The following is a 10,869-nucleotide window of genomic DNA, read 5'->3' on the forward strand; positions in this document are numbered from 1 at the left end:
ATAAAAACTTTATTTTGAATTTCTTTTATCACTTTTCACTCTTTGGTCAACGCCAATAATAGCTCCCAAAAGCTTTCTTCAACTCTACCAAGTCTTGGTAAGTGTTTTTCATACTTTTACAATGTAAATCTTAGAATTTCTATAAGATTTTTAACAACAAATTCTCTTCCTATCTTTGGTGAAAACAAGAACTTAATTTTAAGGTTCAATACTTAATATATACACCCGATTATACACTATTTGTATATATTGATATATTCATATGATTGTTTTACTAATTTTTTTTTTATCAATAATACATTTACGTAAGAACCCTTAAAAATAAGTTATTTATGCAAGACAGTCATTTAGTTAAGGAAGTTTTGACCAAACTAATCCATTATTTAAAGCAATTCACCAAAATAATACGTTTTTTAAATTTTTTACAAAAGTAGTATAAACGTATTTCTCAATAACGTTTTAGGACCAACTATGTGGAATACTGTAGTTGACGGCGTTAAGTATAGAAACGTTACTCATAGTCACGTTTTTAGCCTAATACGTTACTCTGAGTAATGTTTTATGCTTTAAAAGTACTCTAGGCCCACATCTCAAATACACGGTGTCGTTTTTATCCTCTTTTAAAAANTTGAATACATCAAAATTATTGTATCTTACTAAATTATATATCATATTTATTGAATTGATGTAAAAAATAATAATTTATTATACATATAAAGTATAATGTATGTTTGTGGCTCATTGTCATTATGTTGATGTGTTGGAAGGTGAAAGTGGCAAAACTTGTGATGTGACAAATACCATCATGATAAGTGTTGGATACCATAACGATGTAAATTTAAGTGTGAGGTTGGGTTGTTCCTTGGTTAAGAAATTGTATTTCACCGTTCCGTGTATATGATCTGTTGGGTATAGCAAGAGTTAATGGGAAATGGGAAGTTTTGATCAAACTAATCCATTATTTAAAGTAATTTACCAAAATAATACGTTTTTAAAATTTTTTACAAAAGTAGTATAAACGTATTTCTCAATAACGTTTTAGGACCAACTATGTGGAATACTGTAGTTGACGGCGTTAAGTATAGAAACGTTACTCATAGTCATGTTTTTAGCCTAATACGTTACTCTGAGTAATGTTTTATGCTTTAAAAGTACTCTAGGCCCACATCTCAAATACACGGTGTCGTTTTTATCCTTTTTTTTTTTAAAGAATATTTTTGTGGCCTGTTGGGCCTTTTATTGAATTTTTTGTAACCAAAGTCTGCACAAGGTCCTTGGCCCAAAATAAAACACCAAAACAAACAATATGCTCACATATTCTAATATACCTGACCCGACTATATCTGATTTATCTGGATTAGTGCAATTTCCTCTTTCGAAAGGTGAATCGATCTTCCTTCTCCGTCGTTGCCTTGCCAGAAACTTGGTTCCTCATGCTTCCTCTTGCTGCGTGTGTACTGATCGATGATACCAGTGCTGGTAATCTTTCATCTAGCTTGATTTCTTGATTTCTTCATTCCCTCCTTCTGACATTCTTCTTCTTCCAGTTGTTCTGAGCGTACCTCTCCAACGCCATGGCAACGAAGCTGATTACTGGTGAATCTTAGCAGCTGGAATTTGCACCTAAGTTGAGTGATGAAACGCCCCCCTTTATCGCTATTTAATCTCGTTATTGGGGTATCTTTGCTGTCATGTTGTATGCTTTTGTGACCCCTGCTCTTCTTANAATACTGTAGTTGACGGCGTTAAGTATAGAAACGTTACTCATAGTCACGTTTTTAGCCTAATACGTTACTCTGAGTAATGTTTTATGCTTTAAAAGTACTCTAGGCCCACATCTCAAATACACGGTGTCGTTTTTATCCTTTTTTAAAAAAGAATATTTTAGTGGCCTGTTGGGCCTTTTATTGAATTTTTTGTAACCAAAGTCTACACAAGGTCCTTGGCCCAAAATAAAACACCAAAACAAACAATATGCTCACATATTCTAATATACCCGACCCGACTATATCTGATTTATCTGGATTAGTGCAATTTCCTCTTTCGAAAGGTGAATCGATCTTCCTTCTCCGCGGTTGCCTTGCCGGAAACTTGGTTCCTCATGCTTCCTCTTGCTGCGTGTGTACTGATCGATGATACCAGTGCTGGTAATCTTTCATCTAGCTTGATTTCTTGATTTCTTCACTCCCTCCTTCTGACATTCTTCTTCTTCCAGTTGTTCTGAGCGTACCTCTCCAACGCCATGGCAACGAAGCTGATTACTGGTGAATCTTAGCAGCTGGAATTTGAACCTAAGTTGAGTGATGAAACACCGCCCTTTATCGCTATTTAATCACGTTGTTGGGGTATCTTTGCTGTCATGTCGTGTGCTTTTGTGACCCCTGCTCTTCTCAACATTTCTGTAATTTCCCTTGTTTATTATTTTGTGTATTTGGATTGTTGTGATAGCCTCTGCTCTTATATATGCTTCTCCACATTCCTGAGTATGTACTGTATTTTGCTTTCATAAATGGCTTTGTATTCTCAAAATTGGACCTGATGTAGCTTGTTTACGTTGTACTGTTTATGTTCATTGTGGGATGATTTTACGATTCCTTATTCTGAGCGTTGGAATTTGTGCTTTCTCTGCATTTAGGATCTTTCAATTAAGACATACAATTTCATTTGGAGGCAGAGAGATGCAAATATCGATGCAAACAGATTTTACCATAACATTTTGCATACAGTGTTTGAGCATTGTATATTTACCATCTTTTCATTTAATAAAACATTTACCATCATTTCTTTTAAGAAGGAAAGAAGCTAAACGAGCTACTTCATTCAAACTGTAAAGAGTGTTGATGAGCCTCAGCGGAATTCCATTTTTAGCAGCTATACGGCAAAAATCATTTCTAGAGGTAGACCGCTGAAGCTTAAACACCTGCCACATGCCATCTATAGCCATGTGAACCATTTCCCTGCATGTGGTTTGGGAGGGGAAACTTTAGCAAAATAAGGCATCTCCTGGAAACTGAAATATTGATGCTCTACTTGCGATTCTATGGTTATGTTTGTCAAAGAATCAGCCAAACAATTACCCTCTTTGAATGTATGTATGATTGTAACATTGATATTCTGCATAATTTCTCTTATCTCCTCCACTTTCTCTGCTATTTCTATTATCCCTTTGTATATCAATTGTGAGTTTCAATTTCAAATTCATTCACCAAAAACCCTTATTAGCGATTTAGAGAAATTTCCAGCCCTAAACTTGCTATTCAAGAAATCTTCGGCCCCGTGCACTTGCTATTCAAGAAATCTTCGACCCTTATGTAATTGCGATTCAAGATTGTCTTAGGTCTCAAGATTAATAGAGAAATTATGGTTCAACTCTTGATGATGTCGGAAGCTCAGTATGAAGTGTTGTCGGAACCTTGTTATGAAGCTCAGATTTCCTTTGATTTCAAAGTATGAAGTTTCTTGTTTCTTTTATATTTTCTAAAGAAAGTGAAAAACAAGTTATCTAACAATTTTGTGTACTACAACTAAGTTTGGTTTGATGTAAGAGGGAGGGAAAGATAGGGGAATAAAAGGTTTGGTTGAAGAATATTTAAGGGGAGATGAGATGAAAGTAGAATGCTAAAAAATACTCTTTTTGCCATCTTTCTGCCCTTTCTTTACACTTTTTTCCTGGTTGTTTTAATTTTTTTCATTTTGCCAGCAAATACCAAGCATATGTTTGATGAATAATTGGCGTGACTAGCTAATACTAGTTTAAAAGATTTAGTGGATGTTATATGATTTTGTCAATTTAATAATTTTAATTTCATATGTGTTTCTTTTGTTTTATAGGTAGTTTTATGGCTGGTAATATTGCATACCAACTAGACCCCGGTCCACTTGAATCATCTGTATTAACGGAACAAATTACCCATAGATCACGGGATATATGGGATGGAAGTGTTAATATGATTCTAAATACGAGGAGGTGTGATGGTAAATTTTGGGACCTCATAAAGAAATATTCTATCCCTCCTCGAGTCTTAGAAGTGATTCAATTATCTAGATTGTACGGTGTTTATAGGTCTCATCGGCCTATGATTGATCATAGTTTGATCACTTCCCTAGTCGAGAGATGGCGTCCTGAGACGCATACATTTCACTTTAGGACGGGTGAGTCAACTATCACCTTGCAAGATGTAGAGGTGTTGTATGGCTTACCTGTGAATGGTCATCCTGTACTTGGTAATGAGTTGATTAGGACTATAGGAGATTGGCAAACTATTTGTCAAAGATTATTATGTTCTACTCCATGTCCTCAAGACTTCAACCATAATAGCCTTAAGGTCTCTGCACTTAATGCGCATATGCTAAGGCAACCACAGTTGACAGACATGGCAACACAAGATATGGTTAATCAAAAGGCTAGGTGTTACATGTTTTGGATGGTTGCTGGTATGATAATGGCAAATACATCTGGTAGTTTTTTAAAGCTTATGTATCTTCCCATGCTCGAGGACGTCAATGCAATTGGGTCTTATAGTTGGGGTAGTGCGACCTTAGCGTGCTTGTATCGTTTTCTCTGTAAGTCCTCACAAAGTAACCAAAACGAGATAGCTGGATTTCTACCACTACTTCAGGTATACTCAATAACTAAATAAATTATTTATTAATATTTCTTGTAGTTTAATTACCTAAATTATATATTATGATTAGATTTGGGCATGGGAGAGAGTTACTGTCCTTAGACCACAGGTAATAGCACAAAGAGACATTAGAAATATTTTTCCGGCTGGTTTACCTAGGGGTCCACATGCTACTAGATGGTTTGCACGTTTTAGTTGGACCGACACTACTAAGCATGTGTTTAAAGTGTTTAGGGATGCACTTGATTCCATGACGGAGGATCAGGTACGATATAATATCAATTTTGTTTTAATTTTCATGTATATTGTAGTTTAAACTCATTTATTTTTTTTCTTTTCATGTAGTTTATTTGGGAACCATATTCTGATGAGTTAATTGAGAGTCTTCCTGATTATTGTCGCATTGGACGAGATATATGGCATGTTAGAGCTCCAATTTTTTGTTGGGATGTCGTCGAGGTTCACTTGCCTGACCGAGTTATGAGGCAATTTGGGTTGAAACAGATGATACCAACTCCATTTTTATTTGATTCGACACATTTTCACCATGATCGTCGGGGAAGACCAAATACAAATTGGGAGTTGGAGCATGCACAATGGTTGCCTTTTTGGAACCAACGACTTCAATATATTTGTGAAGCACCAATCAATCGTGAACCACTTTGATATGACGACCCCTACCTTATTTGGTTTAGACGCATTACTCGTCTTGTTATTGGTAATCCTACTCTGCGTCCTCAACAACAACAAGGTTATGTGCCAAATTCAACGGTATACGAAACAATGGTAAGTATTAGCTTTTGTTCTTTTGCTTGTCTGAACTGATTATAAGTTGTATATTTGTGTACTAAGAGACTTATTATGATCCAACGATAGCCTATGAAGCTTTATATGTCATTAGCATTTGTCTGCCAACTCCCAAAATATGCATTTTTGTGCAACAGAAAGACTTAAAATCTAACTAAATATGTGTAAGTAGTTTGGCAATTAAAATTTTAAGTCTTTGTCCAGAATTTAATGTAATGCACCAACCCATTGTAATGTTACTGATATGTTGAAAATAATTATCATATATATCCTGCTACTTAGGTTAGATATACATTATAGTAGCTACATTATAGTGCACTATACAATAGCTATTTAAAAGGAAACAATTCTTAACAGAGAGACTAGTTGTGTGCAGTACTACATTATATTTAATGAATTATGTATAATATGTAGGTGCGTTATATTCATTCGATGGTTGATAAAGTAAAATCACTCGGTGATTAACCATCAATGGAGGAATTTTACATGTTTCGTGCAATGGTGCGGAATGAAGGAGAAAGATGTTTGACATATGTGCACGAGGCTGATAGGATTAATGTACAAGCCGATTATAGAAGAGATGACATACAAGCTGACCATTTGCATCACCCTATTCGTAGGCGAGGAAAAGGTGGTGTTGCTGGTAGGAGGGCACGTGCTGCTGAGAGAGGACGAGTTCCTGTTGAAATGGACGAAGCAGCCTTAGAAGATTATCAAGCAACTGGTGATATTGGTTCCACTTCAAGGAGTCACACTCAGGAATTCACTCCTGTGGCATCTGGTATGACATATCAACCAACAAATTCTGAGATTATCCCATACATGACGCCACAAATTTCAAGGGATCCAAGTCTTTCGTCACTTGAGAATGTCTTTGGTAATTATCGGCCTCACCATTTTGAGAATGCCCCAAATTTTACCTCATCGCCTGTGCCAATGTCCATGGAGATCCCTGATGCCATGACGAATTTAGAGGACTCCAACATCGAGATAGAAGGTAATGAGTTGGATGATTCCAACAATGAAGTGGATGGTAATGATCCCGAGAATGCAAGTGAAGGTGGTGAACCATCAGTGAAGAAGAAACGTACAATTTTTCCTAAGTTTTGTGGCACTGGTACAATTTTTTTTAATCTTTGGTGGACCATTATTTCTTAACATAACTGCTTCTTTTTTGGTTGAATAATTAAAAATTATTTTTACTTGCCAGGGAGTCATCAACTTAACCAACACGGCATAAAGAAAACAACAAAAGGTAACAAAGACAATGTACCAACAAAAAGCAGAAGCAAAGAATAAATCACAAGGTGAAGACTTCCAAGTAAGCTTACTATTCTATGAGACTGCAAAAACAACCATATTTTTAGTTGATGTTTCTCTTAAAGCTTGGTTTTCTAGGAGTCTTTTAGCTTTTAACTAGTATCTTTTATTTTTGATTTACTTTATATGGTGGCATGAGATAAATTTAAATGGAGAAATATGGTCAGTGATGATTCATATACCCACAAGTAATTGGTATTGTTGATTGGAGCTACTGTCTGCATTTGGTTGTAGAACTGGTGGATGTTGAAAGGATTTTTTTAGTCATCTGGTGATTTTCTTTTTGTTGGTCAAATCCACTATTTCTAATTGGTACTCAGTTTCACATCAGTTTGGTGCTCAGTTTCTTATGCCTATTTTGGTCTGAACTTGAAAATCTGAAAAGTCAGGACTCAGGACTCAGGACTTAGGACTCAATAGATGGATCAAGATTTGAAATGATTACTGATAAAGTTTGAGCTTATTCTTATTTATGATTTGTCTTTGTTAAGATTTGATCTTGTTAGTGCTGTTTGATTTGATAAAATTGAATCATTAATGTCTCTAGTTTTAATTCAGTGATCTATTATAGATTACTTGAATGTGCTAATTTCATTGTGATCCATATAAGGATCTACCCCATACAAAATTTCCTAATCAGTGGCTTTTGAGTGGTTTTCAACATAACTTGGCATTGTATATCTTATTTTTGTAGGTGTCAAAAATGAAGAATGGGAAGAAGAAAGTAGTGAAGGCAACCTTACCTAGTTACTTAAGAAGTATTTTTGATTGTTGATAGATATGTTCTAAAATTCATTTTGCTATTGAACATTATGAAACTTATCATATCATTTTTGAATCATGTAAATGTCAACTAATGGTCATTTGGTTTGAACATTTTGTATTTACGGATGCATATGATTAACTTGATGGGTATTTTTAATTGTCATGTATATATGAAAGAAATTTGTTTTGTAATTTGTATAATTTGTAGTGTATTATAATTTCTGATACATATATATATCTGGAAATCTGGAAATCTGGAAATCTGGAAAATCTGGAAATTTGGAAAATCTGGAAAATCTGGAAATCTGGAAAATCTGGAAATCTGGAAAATCTGGAAATTAACACTAATAATTTTTCCTCTATTAGAAATCTGGAAATTAACCCTAGTTACATTACAATAGATAACTGAATGGAAATTAACACAATTAGACATCGACCCACAACTATTTACTTAAATTTAATTACGATTGGGACATCGACGCCTATCATGTCCAGTCTGCCTACATAATCCACAAGGTCGCTCATACACTATAGAACCACGATCCATTTCATTAGGTATTCTAGTTGTCCTTGGCCGATTAGGACGACGATAGAATTCATTACTTCTCATTGTAAAACTTGGAGATGGCCAATATGCCTCATGACCAATTGGTGAGAATGACCCAAAATATGTTGCAACATAATTCTCTATTGTGAAATGCTCGCTAACAAAATTTCTAGCTAGCCCCCCCATTCTATCAGTTAGCTTCATGACATGTGAACATGGGAAGTCCAAATTAACCCATTTTCCACAATCACATTTTCCTTCATTCAGTGAAACACAATGAGGATTACCACCAGTACCATCAACCTGTATAGATCTACCCCTGTGGGTATATTCCAATCAAAAACAAAGTGCCTTTTTGAACTTTCATAATTCTTCTCCCACTTTATTTTGAACCTCCCAGTCCATAATTCATTTTGTTCTGCAAGTTGGTGCGCTATTTGAGACCTACGGGTATACCGTTCAATAGTTTGCTCCAATGAAAGTCTAACCATAGCAGTGACAGGCAAATCTCGTGCTTTTTTCAACACTCCATTGAACGACTCTGAAAGATTTGTTGTCAACACTCCCCATCTTTTTCCACCATCTTGGCTAACGGTCCATTTGTCCAAGGGAATTTCCATGAGGTATTCATGTGCTTCGACATTTTCTTCTCTAATTTGCCCCATCAAGGATTCAAACTTCCTTACTTGATGGGCTGAAGCAGCCCTCCACATCAATCTGCTGAGGTCCTTGTTTGGAAATTTAGATTGAAAGTTGCTCTTCAGATGCCTTATGCAAAATCGATGGAAGGCTCGAGGCTCTTGAAATCGCCGCAACTCCTGCAAACTAGTCAAGATTTCTTTTGCCCTATCAGATATAACACATACATCTTGTCTACTTTTTATCACATGTGCACTCAAATTTCTAAAAAACCACTTCCATGCCTCTTTTGACTCTTTGTCTACAATAGCAAACGCTAAAGGAAGAATATTTTCATTTCCATCAATTCCGACAGCAATTAATAATTTGATCTCATACTTTCCATAAATATGAGTTCCATCTACTGAAATAACAGGGCGACATGTTTGGAATCCATCTATGCATGGCTTGAAAGCCCAAAATACAAATTTAAAAGTTTTTACCTCTGATGAACTCATAGACTCTTCGTGTTTCCATTCCACAACTGTTCCATGGTTAAATTGTTGAAAAGCTGCAAAAAATTTAGGTAGGTCACTAAATGATTTCTCAAAGTCACCATACACCAATTCAAATGCGCGTTGACGTCCAAGCCACGCTTTTCTGTATGTCACTTGATGACCAAATTTTTCATGAACCTTTGAAATAACATCTACCACCAAGTACTTAGGATTTTTTCTAATTTGATTTAGAAACAGTGATGCAATCAAATTGGTATTTAGATTGGCGTGACCACTAGAAAGCCCTTCAGTCTCACATCTATGATTTTCAACATATTTTCCTATCTTCCAAAGGTTATCTCCAACTTTTCGACCTCGAAGAAACCACAAGCAACCCAATAAACTATAAAACTTACATCTCACAACCCATACACTCTTCGTAGATGTTACCACCTTGAACTCCTTATTTTTGTGCAAACTCCAAATTGTTACCGCCCGTTTCAATTCTTCTTTACTACTAAAAAACATACCTTTTTTCAAATCCTTTTTTGCTTCCTCAGACCAAACTGAACAATATTCCATCTCAGATTCACATGTAGACATGAAAATGTCCTCCTCATTCTCTAATGTCCTGAAATAGGGTATGTCATGATTTTGTATTTCAGACACGCCTTGTTTATGATTATGAAGATTTACACCATTCTGAGAAAAATCTCTAATATCATCGATATCTTCATCAGGTTCACTTTCATCACCATCTTTTGGAGGTTCATCTTCCTCCGAACTTTCATCACTAATTTCAGCATTTACATCATTATATAGATCAACGTTGGTCTCATTATCTCTGTAAAAAAATATTAGTTAAATTCTAGCAAAATTATAAATATAAAAGCTTGTTTTAAAAGCGATAATTTATACTCTAAAAGGTTATTTCTTCTATCAATAAGAGATAATTTATGTATACTGACAATAAAATTATCTTATTAAATTGTTACACTAAAATTCAATAAAATATAGATTTGTTGTTTTACCTGACCTCATAATCTCTGTGACTATTATCAATATGCATTTGACTACTTGACCCTTCACCAAATGATCGATGACCATGCATCGACAATTGTTGGAATGGTGGTTGAACAATCGGTTCTACAAAATGAGGTTGATTGGCCATGGTAAAGCCATAATTTTGAGCCAATAAATTCATGTGATAACCATGATGACCACTAACTTGAAATACAACATTTTGATCTGTTGATTTGGACTTTACATACATCTCCAAAACATTTATATCAATCTTATCCGCAAATTTTTGAGGTATGAAAAGGAATTGTAACAAAGATTGGTCATTCTCAATTTTAAACTCAATGAACCTTGTATTGTTACCTTGAATTGAACATGGATATTTTCCAGAAATATCCATATGAATATTTTCACTATTTGTTCCCATTTTCTCATGCAACAATCCAACCAATTCAACATAGTTAGTTGAGGTAGACATGCTAATAATCATTCTAGCACATTCAGTATACCTAAATCCGTTCATATCCGTAATTATTTCGCCTTCCCATTTTGTCATGCAACAATCCAACCAATTCAACATAGTTAGTTGAGGTAGACATGCTAATAATCATTCTAGCACAATATTCAGTATACCTAAATCCGTTCATATCCGTAATTATTTCGCCACCCC

The 10,869-nt window shown here is 35.1% G+C and overlaps 3 protein-coding genes across 3 annotated transcripts in view; 2 read left to right on the forward strand and 1 right to left on the reverse strand.

Moving 5' to 3' along the window:
• LOC125870580 (peptidyl-prolyl cis-trans isomerase FKBP15-1-like) overlaps positions 1–10,869 on the forward strand; it is a 1,082,853-nt gene that overhangs the window by 996,044 nt on the left and 75,940 nt on the right. The gene's annotated exons all lie outside the window — the stretch shown is intronic.
• LOC125870575 (uncharacterized) lies at positions 5,857–7,679 on the forward strand. The gene is made up of 3 exons (XM_049551038.1): positions 5,857–6,549; positions 6,643–6,753; positions 7,447–7,679. The coding sequence occupies exons 1-2, from the start codon at positions 5,904–5,906 to the stop codon at positions 6,729–6,731; spliced, it is 735 nt and encodes a 244-aa protein (XP_049406995.1). The 5' UTR covers positions 5,857–5,903; the 3' UTR covers positions 6,732–6,753; positions 7,447–7,679.
• On the reverse strand, positions 7,975–10,350 carry LOC125869675 (uncharacterized). Its single transcript, XM_049550130.1, has 3 exons — positions 10,211–10,350; positions 8,521–10,023; positions 7,975–8,383 (listed from the first exon to the last, which is right to left on the reverse strand). Exons 1-3 carry the CDS (start codon positions 10,348–10,350, stop codon positions 7,975–7,977), a joined length of 2,052 nt encoding a protein of 683 aa, XP_049406087.1.

The sequence above is a fragment of the Solanum stenotomum genome, chromosome 7 (genome assembly GCF_019186545.1).
Source record: "Solanum stenotomum isolate F172 chromosome 7, ASM1918654v1, whole genome shotgun sequence".
Taxonomy (NCBI): Eukaryota; Viridiplantae; Streptophyta; class Magnoliopsida; order Solanales; family Solanaceae; genus Solanum; species Solanum stenotomum.

Coding starts and splice junctions, on each gene's coding strand:
- LOC125870575 (XM_049551038.1), top strand. CDS start 5,904: ATGGAGGAATTTTACATGTTTCGTGCAATGGTGCGGAATGAAGGAGAA. Junction 6,550..6,642: donor TCCTAAGTTTTGTGGCACTG/GTACAATTTTTT, acceptor TTTACTTGCCAG/GGAGTCATCAACTTAACCAA.
- LOC125869675 (XM_049550130.1), bottom strand. CDS start 10,350: ATGGCCAATCAACCTCATTTTGTAGAACCGATTGTTCAACCACCATTC. Junction 10,024..10,210: donor CACAGAGATTATGAGGTCAG/GTAAAACAACAA, acceptor ATTTTTTTACAG/AGATAATGAGACCAACGTTG. Junction 8,384..8,520: donor TTGGAGCAAACTATTGAACG/GTATACCCGTAG, acceptor ATATACCCACAG/GGGTAGATCTATACAGGTTG.